The sequence below is a fragment of the Meriones unguiculatus genome, chromosome 11 (assembly GCF_030254825.1).
Source record: "Meriones unguiculatus strain TT.TT164.6M chromosome 11, Bangor_MerUng_6.1, whole genome shotgun sequence".
Lineage (NCBI taxonomy): Eukaryota > Metazoa > Chordata > Mammalia > Rodentia > Muridae > Meriones > Meriones unguiculatus.
The window spans coordinates 88,487,057-88,503,780 of record NC_083359.1 but is presented as its reverse complement, the minus strand read 5'-3'; the positions used below and the strand labels follow the sequence as shown (position 1 = coordinate 88,503,780).

General features: G+C 46.3%; 1 protein-coding gene across 1 annotated transcript in view; it reads right to left on the bottom strand.

The window, feature by feature from the left end:
• Lmx1a (LIM homeobox transcription factor 1 alpha) overlaps positions 1-16,724 on the bottom strand; it is a 146,853-nt gene that overhangs the window by 36,013 nt on the left and 94,116 nt on the right. The window contains exon 4 of the mRNA XM_021642598.2: positions 8,162-8,394. Within this exon, the coding sequence (XP_021498273.1) occupies positions 8,162-8,394 (233 nt within the window). The remainder of the gene's footprint in view (positions 1-8,161; positions 8,395-16,724) is intronic.

The window sequence follows — 16,724 nt, the reverse complement described above, 5'->3', positions numbered from 1 at the left end:
ATATGATGTTTATTGGAATACTCATGTAAGTACTCTTGTTATTTTTCTTTAAGGGTAACCCCTTTGCTTATTACAGAGAAGAATGACAAGGTTTTCACAGTGATATCCCTTTGTCCATCTCTCAGCCCCTTTATATCACAAACTGTGCCCACCCTTCTGATATAATTATCCTGACTTTGACATGTCTCCTTAGCTGCACTGCTTGGGAATCAAGCAGTGTTGCCTTGAACAAATATATATAATTTGTTTGTTTGCAGCTAAGAAACAGCATTTGTCCAGAGACTGACATAGTATAGAAGTCTATAAAAAAAAATGAATGACAAATGGAAGGCTAATAAGAGCTGGGAGGGCATCAGTAAGGACATCTAGAAGGATAGCAGGCAATGCAACAGACCTACTGAGGGGCAGCAGAAGCAACTTGGGCCTCAGTCCTGCAGCACATTCATTAACAGGTAACTGCCAGGTTGCTTGCCCTTGGCAGACAGGAGTCTAATCCATTCCTGAGGTGTGGAGACTCAGCGCTCCATCAGGCCAAGAACCTCAGAGAGGTACACCCCAGGGAGGCTTTATTCTGGAAAGGCGGTGCTTAGTAAGAAGGTAACACTTGGGTATGCAAAGAAGGCCAAATCATAACGACTATGAATCTCCATCTCTTAATCTATTATAGAAAAACAAAACTGGTAAATTCCTCTCTTTCTTTCTTGGACTTTAGCCCTAGAGGCCAGTGAAAGGCTGTTTCCACATGACCTTTTTTCCTTTTTCTTTCTTTCTTTCTTTTTCTTTCTTTTTTTTTTTTTTTTTTTTTTGCATTGACTTTCCAGGATGTGACACCAGCCAGAACGTTCTGAAACTAAAGCCTGCCTCTGAGACACACAAGTCTGTGGTAGAAAACCACCCATCCCCAACTCATGCACCCCACCCACCCCAAATGACAACCCCTCACGCCACCCTGAGATGCCTTCTGCCGGCTCTCCAGGGCCATCTGAAATAGAAGGCCAAGAAGAATGAGGGGGAGATATCTGTGAAATGATGGATCATTTTGCAAAAAGAGAGTGCAGAAGCCACGGGATACCCAGGAGTCCAGGAGCACCCCACCAAGAGACAGCAATTGAAAGTGCCATTTCTAGACACCAAGCAAGTTTCACGCCTTCATCTGCACCGTCCCTTTTCATTCTGAAAGCAACCCCCACAGAACACAGGGTAGGCCCCTTTCTGCTGGTTAGGAGAGAGCGTCTTGACATGGGAGGGTGACTGGCCCAAGACCACACTGCTCCTGAGTGTGGGGCTAGCTTCACTTCCAGATCTGTTGGACTGTAGATCCCCAAATACACAAGACTTCCTCCTACTCCTGCTATCCTTTCCTGTCTCGCCTTGTAAAAAAAAAAAAAAAAAAAAAAAAAATGAACTGACAGGAGCAACAACCCCAAGGAATTTTCCAGAACTTGTGAGGTAACTGCTGCTCAGAAATCTACTTTATCGGAGAACAAGATTAGCCCAGCACAGGTTAAAAGATGGACGGAAGTTCAGCCGTACTGTGATCTCCAGTGTTGTAGGTGGAAGTGCAGAGAGAACCTATAGGCCTGAGCTATGCTTCTGTGGGCAAGCAGGCTTGCTGTACAAGCCTGGAAATCTGAATTTGAGCCCCAGAAGCCACATAAAGGTAGAAGGCGAGCCCACCAGATGGTTCTTTGACCTTTACACATGTGCTGTGACACACACACACACACACACACGCAGGGACACGCACATGCTCGAACACACACACGCGTGAATTGTAAGTAAGTAAAAAATAATAATTTAACAAACAATGAATGAAGGCATGGCTACCGGAGTTGATAAGTATGACTGAAAAAAAAAAAAAGAAGAGGGACGGGAGGCATCTGGAGTCTAAGATCCAGCAACATCCCACAGGCTAGGAAAAACCCAGAAAGAGAAAGGACTGACAGACAGTGGGTGTGAGCATTTCAAACCAGCAAACTCCAATCATTTGTGGTTCTTGGCCTCCGAAATTGACATGAACAAGACAAGGCAATGCAGCATTCAGACAAGAAGCACATACCATCACATGTCTGTGACATGTCAGGTCACGCTGTGCAGATGGATACAGAATACAAGGACAGGAGTTCCTCAGTGCAGGCCGGAAAGCTACCATCCCATAAAACGTAACATGTCCTTCAAAGAAAGAAGTCCTGGGATGGGTCGCCTGGCCCAGGCCTTCTCTAGGGAAGGCCCTCTACTCTAGAAGATCAGTTGAAAAAGCCCCACCACAGCAAGGGGGGTGAACCCCAGGCATAATCTAAACAGCCTACCTTCAGAAACACAGAAGAACCCAAAAGAAGAAAGGAAAAAAATGTAGCTAGATTCCACAGCAAGAGATACAAAAGGAATCAGACGCCAAAAGATAATACGGTTGAAATAAACAAAACATGTGTGTAATTCAAACTAGACATCCTTCATTAATCAAGGAATGAAAAAAGAAGGAGAGCTGTCTTGCTTGAAAATAATCTATAACTTAGTGCAATGAGGCATGGTGCCCTACACTGGATTCTTAAATGAATTCTTAAAGACGTTAGAGAAAAATCCCATGAAACCAAATAACGCCTACAGTTGGCGGTGTCCTAACAGAGTTGCCGTCCTCATTTTTTTGGCACTTCTGTGCAATGTTAGCAAACAGGGAAGCTGGAAGAGTAAAGGGACATCTAGCTCACATTCAAGTCTACCGTAAACTGAGAATTTAGCCTAAGCTTTTTAAATAGCTGTCCAGGATACTTGGGTAATCTCTCACTTGAAAAGGAAATAGGAGCCTGAAAGAGAAAATTGAGAAATGCAACCTGGACCAGCTAGGCACCAGTTATCCCTACTTATCCACAGTGAGGTATCAGGGGCCAGGAGCCCCTGCCTCCACTTCCAGGCCAAAAGACTAATAAACTATATGTCAATAAAGTATGTTACCCAAGTCAAGCAGTACCAATAACAATGGCCTACGTATTCTACATATGGAAAATGATACAGACACACCCCATTTGTGCTGGTACCTTTTAAAGACAGCATAGTATTTTCATGAACTGACCAAAACATGGGCTACTAGGAAGACTGGGGAGAAACTAAGAAAGGCTTCAGTGTTCTCTAGACCTGTGAGAGGGTTTCTGTCAACCAAGTGTAGAGGAATGGTGTCCTAGTGTGTAGTTCCTAAAAGTAAAGGTTTGAGGTTACACGTGGATGGTAATGGATGCTCAGGCTCAACATTAACAGTCGGACAATCTACTCCAGAAGGTAAGGCCAAGAGTTCTGGTGTCATTGTGGAATACACCACGAATACTCTACATCCAGTTTCCCAGCAAGTGGCGCCCTTGAGCAACCAGTGCTGAGGATAGCTTTTGGGTGCTAGTGAAATAACTGATAGCTGGAAGATAATAGATATTTATAGGATGGTCTGATCATTGGAGATACCAATGTAAGATCAGGTGTTTGGTTTGTTCAGCCACACCTCCATCCTCAAAGATAGCAGAGGATTAGGTTGATCATGAAGGTCTAATGATAAAAAGCCTGTGTCAAAAACCCAAAAGGACAGGGTTGAGGTGAGTTTGTGAGAGCTGAATGAATGAAGGTATATGGAAGCTGGCATGTATAAGGCAGTTATAGGAGATCTGGGCCTCTTTGCTTCTTGCCCTGCACATCTCTCCAACTGCCACTGGCACCCTTTGAAATTCCTTCATAAGAAACAGCAGAGCACAAACAAAAAGTTTCCCCGAGTTCTGCAGGCAGTGTCCCGGGAACTCCAACGTACAGCCAGCTAGTCAGAAACAGGTGACAATCTACAACTTGTGGCTAGTGACCGAAGTGGGGAGGCAGCCATATGAGACTGAGTCTTTGACCTAACATGATCTCCAGCAGATGATGTCAGAATTGAACTGAGTGAGAGCTGGGGGCAGGGGCAGGGGGGAGCTCTTACACATCCGGAGACAGGGTTGTATTTAAAGATGGATGAGCAGGAAATGCACTTCAGCGTGTTCCCTTGCACCTCCGGCTCCTCGTGGCCACGATGCTTATGCGGAAGCTGATGGAACTTCTGGTAGGAACATGAGCCGCCATCACCTCCAAGACGCCCGGCCAATGGCAAAAATGCCTCCTGTTCCCCACTGCAGGAAAAGAGCTCAGACCGGAAGACCTCATAGGATCTCTCCCCTGTTGACACTGAGCATCTGTCACTATCCATTAACCCCAAGGCAAGTGGGCTGGCTGCCTCTGGCTTTGAATTGCAGCTAACCGCCATAGAGGCTGCTGTGGGAGCTCTTGGCAAAACAGGGACCAGGACAAAAGAGACTGAGACACATCAGAAAAGAGCATTCAGCTGTGTCTGGAGGTCACACAAGTAAACCTAGCCCTTGAGAAGCTGAGGAAGAAAGATTGCTAGCTCCAAGTTAGCCTGGACTAAAAAGATCAGGGAGTCATGGGAGAAGGCTCAGTCAGTAAAGTCGTTGTCATGTAAGCAAAAAGACTTGAGTTCAATCTCCAGGACCCATGCAAAAGCCAAGAATGGCAGTGAACAACTGTAACCCCAGTGCTGGGCTAAGGGGCTCGCCTGTAAGCCAGTCCAGCTGAATTGGCTAGCTCCAGGTTCAAGGAGACACCCTGTCTCAAGAAATAAGGAAGAGGGCAATTGAGGAAGATGCCCAACCATTAACCACTGGGCTCTAATCACACACACACACACACACACACACACACACACACACACACACCAAGAATAAAACAAGGAAAATGGGAAGAAGAAAGAGAGTGAAGCATGCAGCAGCCGATAACCTGAGTTTGACCAATCAGTGTTAAAAACAAACAAACAAACAAACAAACAAATAAACAGAGGAAGACAACACAGCCAGTCAGTGGACTGCGGGAGGGCCATGGGAGGAGATGAGGAAGGGACAGTGGGATTGGGAGGGGATGAGGGAGGGGGCTACAGCTGGGATACAATGTGAATAATTTGCAATAAATAGAAAATAAATTAAAATTAAAATCTCTTCAAACTGGGGGGTGGAGGTGGGGACCTATAGATTCTGCCATTCTAGAGTAGGCCGCCCCAATGGTCCTCACTGCAGGGATAAGCCATCAGTTCATTCCTCACAGAGGCAGGCCCGCCTGTAGCCTTGTTGGACATAGCTGTGCCCTATGTCCATCCGTGGTCCTGTCATTTCTCCCTCGACACTGAGTCTATAACTTTGGTATGACTCTCAGATCTTCCTTAGCCTGATCTTCTCAAAGTGTGATGTTCCCTTAGTTGACATTTTAAAGTTACTTACTCTGCTTACTGTGCTTAATGTTCTCTGTCTCTCTGTTTCTGTCTCTGTCTCTGTTTCTGTCTCTTTCTGGTCAGGGAGATCCTAAGGTGTACCACTAAAATTAATCTGACTACTCTGCCCTCTGGAGATTGGGAAAAGCCCATGACTAAATGTTTTTCACCTTACCTTATTAATACAGGCTGTGTCTTTTTTTGGACCCCTCTCACTTAACCATCACCTACAGCCTTCCATGTAATTCCATCAAAAAGGCCCCATGTCACGCAACTGTAACCAAATTTGGAGCTTAGATTTATTTTTCTGCCAATGTTGTGCTGCCTAAACTCTTCTCACCATAGAGAAGTCTATCTACCACATAGGCATGTCCTGCCTGATTTACGGCATGTACCTCTTGTGTCTTCATAAAAGTCATTGATAAAACATTAAAGTGGCCTAAAGGGACAGCTCAGTTAGTAAACAGCCAGTTGTGGAAACCTGAGGACCCGAGGTTGACCCCTAAACTCATGCAAAAGGAAGTTGGGTGTGGTGGCCCAAGCTTGTCATCACAACCCTGGGGAGGAAAGATAGGTAGATCCCTGGGACTGAATGGCAAGCCAGTCCAGTCACGGAAGTGGCACGCAGGCCATTGAGAGGCCGGGCTTCTGGCAACATGGTGGGTGACCTCCAGTGTGTGCACACACACAAACACACCCACATTCATGCATACACGCACACACGAAAATATTAAGATGACAGACAGAAGATCATTCACAAGGACTTAAGAAACAGATTTCTAGCTTATGGTTGCCAGCATTTGAGAAGGATGGGAGGTTCTGAGAGACTTCTGTCGAATGTATAATGACTTTTGCAGTGTTCTTTCCTTGTGCATATGTTTGTGTATGTGTGTGTGCGCACGCACGCGTGCGAACACATGCATGCGTACATGTGGGTGTAGGTGCTCCGGGTAGATTCTAAAAATTACCCTTTGTTGGTAGGAACCTACCACAGAGGGCCTCTGAAAGCCTCTGCCCTACAGACTATCAAAGCAGATGCTGAGCCTGATGGGCAACTGTTGGGCAGGTGAACGGAATTTTAGGTAAGAACTGGGAAATAGTAAGAGCTGGAGAGGACAGGGTCTCCACAAGGAGAGCAACAGAACAAGAAAATTTGAACACAGGGAACTTCCCAGAGACTCCTACTCCAACCAAGGACTATTCATGGAGATAACCTAGAACCCCTGCACAGATGTAGCCCAGGGCAGTTCAGAGTCCAATTGGGTTACACAGTAATGTGAAGAGGGACTGCCTCTGACATAATCTGATTGGCCTGCTCTTTGATCACCTCCCCCTGGGGGGGAGCAGCCTTACCAGGCCATAGTAGAGGACAATGCAGCCACTTTTGATGTGAACTGATGGACTAAGATCAGAAAGGAGAGGAGAACCTCCCCTATCAGAGGACTTGGGAAGTGGCATGCAAGCAGAGGGAGGAGGGAGGGTGCGATTGGGAGGGGAGGAGGGAGGGGCCTATGGGGGGGATGCAAAAATAAAAAAAAAGAAAGACTTTAGATGTTTTAAAGAGACTGAACTTCTAAAGTGTTTGAATTTTTAATGACTATGAGACTTTTAAAGTTATTTATGTTTTACACTATAGTAGTCATATTAAAACAAGATCTTGGAATAAACAATAAAGGAAAAGTAAAAAAAAAAAATTATCCTTTGTCACTCTCCCACCTTGTTCACTGAGCCAGCATCTTTCAATCAAACTCTCCATGTTATCAGTCTCGCTAGCCTGCTTGCTCTGGAGACCCTGTCTCTATCTTCTAAGGCCATAACTACAGGTGGGGCACCATGCCCACCCAGCATTTAAAGTGGGTGCTGGGGAACCAAACTCTAGCCCTCACCCTTGTGTGGCAAACACTTCAACCCATGTGGTACATTTGGTACATGACGGCCTGGGGATAAATTGAAACCAGGGTGAAAATGGGCAAAAAATGGGCAAAGCCTACCACCCATGGCTTCTCGTAGACTCTTGGGAGAAGACAAACCCGGCCCCGTGGGAAGCTTCATGCAGAAGCATGGAATTAGTTGAGCCACTGAGACACATTCTGTGAACTCTTTGCACCTCCTCTGTATCTCCTACCTTCTACTTCCCCCAAAGTCACCATGAGTGAAGGCTGGTGTGTGAGGAAGAGGAGGAACAAAAATACTCTTGTTCCTTTGTGGTGTAAGTCACCTGGGGTACATCCCAGCATCCCCGTCAGGCAGATGAGGAAACAATGCTTAGGGAAAGCCAATGATTCAGTGATTGTGGTAGACTGGACAGCTGCTTCCATTCCCCACCTCCATGAGTGATAGCATATTTCGACATATTACGAAAGCCTAGCTTTCAAGGCTTCAAGTTTCATGAGGTATAGTTTCCCCCACTCCATGGGTTTGCTCATATAATCTGTGCTGCCAGTGGGATATCAGCAAATATGATGCCGGCGGAGGCATGAAGGGTGCTTGTGTGGTAGGGCATGCCTTCTGCACTTCTTTGATTGGCAGGAGATCATGCCTTACAGCCACTGCCCCTCTAACCTGAATCCCAGAGGAAATCACAGGAGACCTGAACCTGATCTGGAGCCTGGAGCTAAACTCAGCTGAGGTCAACAGACTCCAGCCTGAAGCACAGTCACTCCAGTTAACCCAGAGACTTCTAAACACATGAGAGTGTGCTTTCAGTCATACGCCTGAAAGTTAGGTCCGATTTGCTCCACACCATCATGGCAGCCGATCACCGACGAAAGAAGTCTCTGAGCTTGAAAGGAAAGCTCTTGAAACGCACAAAACTGCCTTGCCAAGGAGCAAGGCTACAGCCCGTGGCTCCCCTGCCCACCACACGGCACTCACCTGAGTCTGAGGCCGCTGGGCTCACGAGGCTCAGCAGCTCCCGCTCCTTCTCATAGTCCCCTTTGCAGAGCAGCTGGCCCTCCTTCAGGACAAACTCGTCACCCTTCTGCAGCTGTCGCTCACAGACACAGCAGCAGAAGCAGCTCAGGTGGTACACGCTCTTCTGGGCACGCATGACAAACTCATTGGGTGCAATGGCCTCGAAGCAGCCCCCACATTTGACAGCAAACAGTCTACAAGTGGGAGAGAAAGAAAAGCAATGAGGTCTGCCCTCAGGTCAACAGCCAGAAGACCTCCAAGCCCTGGGACAGGAATGTTTGTACTGGAGCAGACTTCGGATTCAGGGTAATCAGTGTCTTTCTGGTCCCCCAAGACCCATGACAACTCAGGCTGACAAATGGAAGTCCCCAAATTTAAGGATCTATCATCTTTCACGTTTAAATTATCTGATGAGACCATAATTGCATTTGTAAACACTTTGACATAGGCACTAAGATAAACATGTAAAGATCTCTGTGGGATTCATTCATTGTAATACTCATTTCACTATTTTCACAAGAAAGCATTGTTTTTTGTTTGTTTGTTTGTTTGTTTTGGTTTTTTTTTTAAGCAGTAACACAATTGCAAAGGCAGAAAGGGTCTTTGCAAAGGCTTCTCTGTGTGTTCCTGCACACCAGAGGAACTGACAGATAGGCACAAGGGAGAAAGAAGCAAGGAAAGGGGGCCAAAGAATGGCACAGCTCCCCTCTTCACCAAGGCAGGCACGTAGGGACACAGAGTATATTTAGGAAGCTGATGCCAATTTGTTCTGCTAACAAGTCCCACCTTGCCAGGGACTATGGAAACATAGATAGGCTTCTATGTTCATGTGTAAGGGTGCTTTCCTATAGACAAGCCAGCTTCCACGTTGGTCTAAAAGGAAGCCAATCCTGTCTCTTTGCTTGTTCATATGTCATTCACTAATTTTTCTTTTCATTCACTGATTTGCATTAGTTCAGAAGCATCCACTATCCACTCTGTGTCCTACCAGAGAGGAAAGAAAAAGAAACCACACATCCAACTGTAGTCACATGCGGAGTCAAGTGTGTGTGTGTGTCATTGCTATAGACACAACAGTATACAAGACAAATCCTCCATAGTTTGGTGCTCACATGCTTGTGGAAGAACATAAATAAGACTAGGAAGGTGGCTCAGTGGCTAACGGTCCTTGCCACCCAACTCTGACAGCCTGAATTCAAACCCGAGGCCCACTTAAAGATGTAAGGAGAACCATTTCCTTCCTTCCCTGTGGGGTTTTCTCGTGACTGGGACTCACACACGGTATATACTGACTCATATAGACATATAACATAGGATAAACCTACTAAAATCTGTTCATCTAAAGAAACTAATCGAGAGAGAAGACCCTGACTAAAATGCTCAATCCCTATCCCAAAAGGCAAAGAGGTTGGACATCAGAAGAAGAAGAAAGTAGGAAACCACCTAGAAACCTGCCACAGAGGGCCTCTGAAAGCCTCTGCCCTACAGACTATCAAAGCAGATGCTGAGACTTATGGCCAACTGTTGGGCAGAGTGCATGGAATCTTATGTAAGAAGTGGGAAATAGTAAGATCTGGAGAGGACGGGAACCCCACAAGGAGGGCAACAGAACAAGAAAATTTGAACACAGGGGCTTTCCCAGAGACTCATACTCCAACCAAGGACTATTCATGGAGATAACCTAGAACCCCTGCACAGATGTAGCCCATGAAAGTTCAGTGTCCAAGTGGGTTACATAGTAATGGGAAGAGGGACTGCCTCTGACATTATCTGATTGGCCTGCTCTTTGATTACCTCCCCCTGAGGGGGAGCAGCCTTACCAGGCCACAGAAGATGACAATGCAGCCACTCCTGAAGTGATCTGATAGACTAAGATCAGAAGGAAGGAGAGGAGGACCTCCCTTATCAGTGTACTTGGGGAGGGGCATGTGTGAAGAAGAGGGAGGGAGGGTGGGACCAGGAGGAGAGAAGGGGGTGACTTATGGGGGGATACAAAGTGAATAAAGTATAATTAATAAAATTAAATTAAATTAAAAAAAGGATGTAAGGAGAAAACTGACTAATGTAAAGTTGACCTCTGACCTCTACATGTGCCCCACAGTGGTACTAAAAATTTAAAAAGAACAATGCAGAGCTGCCACATGAGTACAAAATAGTATAAGTTAAAGCTAGAGATATATAAGGAATTACAGTATTCAGTAACTTCCCAACTATGACATCTTGCCCATTTGATTATCAGGCAATATCCTCACATGACATGTTTATCCTGGAAACTTCCAGAAGAAAACAGTTTGAAGGTGGAGTGAAAAGGAAACTTAGGAACAGTTCTCAAGGAAGCATGACACACAGGTCGGCACCGCAGAGAGGGAAGACTTTTAAGTTTTGAGTGGAGAAAGCCAAAGCTTGAGAAGGAGAATGAGGTCACCTGCCATGAAACCTGGAGCCACCCACAGACGGCCTCCTAGAACCAGACACAATTTGCAGGATTGGAAGAAAGGTGCTACAGGGCCTGCAACAGAAGCTGTGAGCTACCATGCCCATCCCTTGGCCATCAGGAGCCCCCATGAAGCAGCTAATTTTATACGCTCCCACTCTGCCTCTCAAACTTTGCAATGGAGTGGGGTTGAAGACCTATCCAAATGGCTGGTGCTGCCCTTTCAGCACCAATAAGCTCCTTGCCCAGAACTGCAAGAACCAGAAGCCTTTCCCCTCTCTCTCCCCTCCTTCAGCTGCCCATGGCAGTTTTCCTGACTAGCACCAGAGTCCCTCCAGTATTTTCTTTCACAGCTTCTCCCCTTGCTAGATGCCATGCGTTGTGCAGAAAATCTACCTAGTTCGCCCTTTGGCCTCCCAAGTCCCTGGTCTGTTTGCCAACCTGAGCAAACTCATCAATGCTTTTCCAGGAGCCGGTCAAAGGCCTTTTGTCCCCAAGCCTTGCTTCTGTTCCCCTTCCCCTGGAATGGACTGTTAAACAGACTCAAGGCAAATGTTCCCAGGGAGTCAACAAACACTTAAGAAGCAGCAGCAGCGGCTGGTAGCATCTGTGCTTGTCTGGCTCCTACCCTGTTAATCTCCCCCTCTTTTTCTTTCCCCTTAAACTTTTCCCCCGACTCCATAAATTTGCCCCATGTTAGAGAAGGGAGGGCCGGAGTGAGCACAACAAAGACAGTCCTCCGCCATGTTGACTCAGGAGCCTTGCTGGAAGTGACAGTAGTCACACAGGCTCAAATCCTGACGTGCCCACGTTCCCCAAGGACTGCAAGCCGGAAGAGGCAGGCAGGGCTGATTCCTTCCATTCTCCCTCCCTGGATCCAAACCAGGTCGGCTGCACCTTACTCCCTCGTCGCTTGTAACCTTCAAGAGCAATTCAAGAAGAGGAGCATGCCATCTACCACCTGGGTGCCAGATGTGTACACAGCTGTACGGGTACCACTGTGGACCCAGCTGCCGACTGCACAGCCTCTCACAAGTTGTTTTCTCTAAGGCTCAGAGAAGCAGAGAGAAGGATTTGTTCAAAAGTCCAGGTCATAATTAAAACACAGCCTGTCTCTTCCTGGTGCTTGAGATGTGTCCCCCATGGTTACTTCCCCCTCTGAATGCTAATGAGGCTGCACTCTGGGCTCACAGTCTGCCAGGCTGCTGTGGCTGGAAAAGCTGGGAGACGTTTCCAGAAGCCCCCGCTCACCTTCGTAGATGCGACAGCATCCAACTTTTCTCGGCATTTTACATTTCTCTTCCTCTCAGTCTCCCTCTCTCTGTGTGTGTGTGTGTTTGTGTGTGTGTGTGTGTGATGCCTTTGGGGTCATCCCTCTTCTCTCCCTTGTATCTCTTTCTCACTTAGAAAATGTCAGTGGAGCATCTTCCTAGTAGAAAAGCATCCTGTGCAGTATGGCCCAGGTGCGGTATGGCCCAGGTGCTAAGCCCTTACTGTTCTCCATCTACAGATCAACCTGTGTGAGGAGAGGTGAGGAGGGATGTGTCACAACAAATGAAGCTACTTCTCTCCTTAGAGAGCCACAGTGGGCACGAGGCTTGTGGTGGTTAGATTTGTGTCAACTCCACACAAACTATCTGAGAGGAAAAAAACTCGATTGAGAAAACGTCTCCTTAAGATCAGGCCATGGACTACCCTGTAGAGCATTTTCTTAATCAGTGATAGATGGATGGTCCTGGGTTCTATAAGAAAGGAGGCCAAGCAAGCCATGGGGAGCAAGCCAGTAAGCAGCACCCCTCCACGGCCTCTGCATCAGCTCCTGCCTCCAGGTTTCTTCCCTGTTTGAGTTCCCATCCTGACTTCCTTTGATGACGAACAATGATATGGAAGTTTAAGCCAAATAAACCCTTTTCTCCCTGACTTGCTTTTTGATCATGCTGTTTCATTGTAGCGATAGAAACTCGAACTAAAACAAGTTGGTCAAGGATCACAGACAGACTTGACTGTGTTGTTTTTCAGAGGCTTGTGGAAGGACTTCAGAACTCTGGACTTGGAAAGTTATTGAGAGCCCAGTGAGCTGTCCTGTAGAAGCTTGGAAGACAAGAATGTTGAGCAGTGCAGGCAATGGAGGCCTGACTTGTGAAGGTGCAGAAGGAAGCAAAGACTCTGCTGGGGTTTTTTGTGTGAAGAATCTGTAGTTCTGGTCAGCTGGAGGTGAAGAACCAGCTGTGATTAACAAGAGACCAGAACTATTGAAGTGAAGCCTTCACTTAATTGGGATACTCAAGGCTGGTGTGCTGGAGCTAAGGAATCAGCAGTGAATAAGAAGAAAGCAGCGTCCTTTGAGGTGCCCAACTTGCTTCTTGGTCATGGCGTTTCATCACAGTAATAAAAAACCCTAACAATCACAAGGCTCTAAATGAATGGCCACAGTTAGATGTGGCTGGGATATGGTACAGAGAAACAACAGAGACATTCACAGACGATTGACACCAGTAGCCACAAAATCGTTCATCTTTTTCCTTCCCCTCTTGGCTGCTCTTGCTGTCTTTCCCCGATCCTTTTCCAGGCAGAGAAATACAGACCTGCTGTAACTTCACTCCATGTCCTGCTTTCATCTTCTTGCACAGGCAAGAGCTACATGAGGCACACCTGTGAGCAGTGTTGAGCATCTACTCCAAAGGCTCTACTACATCCCAATGGTATGACTTGTTCACAACTGACTCTTGCAGCCTCAGTTGGCACAGAGGATAGAAGCGAGCACAGTGCCTGTATCCCCCAGCAAAGGACTACATGAGAATGCACGCATGCAAGCAGTACTCTGTCACCTTAATGCACAAGTAATCCGTAGCCATTTTTATTGGCCATGCCTCTGCCTTTCAAAAGATTTTTCCTTTTTCCCCCCTAAGGTGGTTTTCCACATTCAATTGCTTCCTGAACACCAGCTTAAGACAGCCCTTCTTCCATGTGAGTTCTTCCACTGACTCTTCGTCCCTTGTAGGTAGAGCATGTTCCTCAGACCAAGCTATGGCCCTGAACTTGACCAAGTTCAGCCACACACAGCATTGTTTTTCATTGCTGACTTCATCTCTGCATCCTGTGCTTGGAGACACAGCAGAAAGCAAGGCGGGAAAGATCCATAGACCTGAGCTCAGGGTTTTGCCTTTACCAACAGGCTCAAAGAAGCAACTTCAGTTCCTAGGCCTTTGGTTTTCTGTCTTTCATTTCTTAATGTTACGTTCTGCCTAAACATCACACAATGCCAAGACTTAAAGGTCGTAGAGGAATCAGACCGAAAGGGTGCATCCCTTGTGTGCATTCTCACTACACAATTCTCAACCAGAGAATCCTGAGATCTTGAATTTAAATCCTGGTCTCCAGGCAGTGTTTTGACAAGATACTGCTCGGCCATGGTAATCCTTCAAACAATACCATTGTATACACTATCTTTTAGAAACATGGGTGCATGCACACACACTCACACACACGGCAGTTAAAGCAAAAGCACGCACCCCACATAAGTATGTTCTAGGCTACAGATATCATGCAATCTATTTATTAAAAACTATTAAGATTGCACGCATTATATAGCCTAGAAAAGATGTCCTCTGGGAGATAATATTTTACTCCTGAGCCATGTTTAAGATCCGCTAAGCTAGATAGTCTCTTAATTCATTCCCACTTCTGTCTTGCGGTGGGAGGTCTTGTAACTATGGAGACAAGAGCATCTCAAACACAGCTACAAAGACTTGACACTGAAGCACTACAAGGAAAAAGCCAGAGCCAACCATAAAGAAGCAGGGAACTTCCGAAGCAAAGGTATACTCTAGCACCCAAGAATTACAGTAGCAAGGTGGTGGCCTGCCAGGACATTAGGAGGCACCTGCTGGGTGGTCTGAGGAAAAGCCACTCCACCACTGCAACAGGGTGTGTCATTGTTAGATTATACATTAGTCCCCCAAGGGTGTGACTGAAAACAAAAAAGAGCTTATGGAGACAGAGAAAGGGAGGTGAATCAGATCCCTCACCCAGTATTAGGAACTGTGCTGGTTGTTTGGATTGTTGTTTTGTTATCTTTGAGTAGAAGTGTGGCACCCTTTGTGAATTCATCGAGAGCATCACACTTCAGCTGGACTTGACTCATGTCTAGGAAAGAATCTTGAGAATCTGTCCTCCACTTCTGACTCACCTATTCTCAAGGAGGCAACAGAATTTATCAGATAAACCCAGGACCACATCTTTGCTATCCCCCTTACTAACTCTGACCTTGATCAAAATACAGAAACCTTGATTTACTCATCTACAAAATGGAAATGATTTAGAGTCCCCCCCCCACTCCACATACACACACACACCTCACAGAGTCTGTGCCAATAAAGTAATGAATTGAAACCAGTTAGCACAGTTCCTGGCACATGATAACTCCTCAATAAAATGGTTTTACAATGGCAATAGTGATGTTTATGATGGATAAAAGGGATGAAGATGAAATAGGAAGAATTATATATAATATATAATTAATATTATATATATATATTAAGAATGACAAAGGCTGGGAGAATGAGAGGAGAGCAGCTTGCAGGGAAAGAGCTGGAGCACAGAATTCAGGACCGAGGCTTTGAACAAAATAAGAGCTTTATAAAAATCAGATTTGGGGGTGGGGGAGGCTGGCCGTGGGCTTACATGCCAGGCATGGCAGTACGAGAGAGTGAAGAAAGCCTGCCAGGTCTGAGATCTTGCCCGCTGTGATAGGCTCGGAGAGAGTTTCTGTGCAGCCAACCACACAGGATTCACCTGGGTTCACCTAACTGAGAGAGTTAATTTTAGACATGAACCAGTCCTGATTAAGGGATGTCCAGGTGGCTAGTAAAACATGCCTTCTGAGAGTCGCCTGTGGTAATGCATCTGGAGAGAGCAGGATTTAACTGGCAGATTGACGAGAAACAGTCACACTCATCCACATGCCTAAGTATCACCCGACTGGTTCTCAGATCTCAGACTTGGGGACTTGGCCAGGCCCCAAGACACCCAGTTCTCAGGACTTCAGCTTTAGACCTGTGACAATAAACAGGTTCTCTGGCTTTCTGACTCTGGATGACATGCTGGGTCCACAATCACGTGACCCAGTCCTCCTAATAAATTTCCCCTAGATCTATCTTTTCCTCTGAAGGAGCCTGAGTAGCATCCTCTCCTAACAGGCCCAGCACAGCTGTCTGTCTAAAAGCCTTCTTGTTGTAAACATTGAAGTGAAATCAGGAGGGAAACTGCCGGTTCATATTGTCTCTTTAGTATCATTTTCATCTGACCCTTTTGTCCATGAGTCCTTATGATTTCCTAAAATGTCCCGCATCCCTAGATGCCTTGGATTCCCATTTTCACCCTCCAGGCTAGTGACACAACTTCTCACAAACAGGAGTAGCAGAGCATGGAAACCCTGTGCAAAGTCACAAGCTACTCCAGACCTGATGGAACTAAGAATATAAAGTGAGCTCCTGTGCCAGAGCTCCAGACAACTCCTTACCAGAAGTATTTTTGGAAAGAACAAGCTCTTCATTAACCTTGGTGAAGAGCCCTGAAAGCCTTAACGGGAGACTCACAAAGCATCTGGACCACAAACAAACAGAGGATGGAGGACCGGGTGAACACAAAAAACATTAATTCCAACTGGGCCTCTTGCAGGGTACAAATAGCAAATCAACTTTAGCCTTGGAAACTAGACCATAACAGGTCACGCTGCCTTTCCATAATGCTACTGGGCCCCAGTTGATGAGGTATTTGAATCCCTTGGTTTAGGAAGCAGAACACAGGCAGAATGGGAGAGAGGGTCTAGGATTGATTCTTTAACAGGAATCCACCCTCTCCACCAGGGGGCAGCATAGCAACATTCATTAAGTACCATGTTGACTTGGTAACTGAGGTCATCCAGGCAGAGACAGGGATTGGCCATAAGCCAAAACTGTCTGCTGGAAAATCTGCTGCTGGGGAGCCTGGGAGACCATGTGGCTAAACTGAAGGAGAGATGGTGAAAGAAGAGTATTCAAAAGTGTTGGGAACCAAAAGCATGGCTTGTGGCCTTAGAAGAAGTGACAC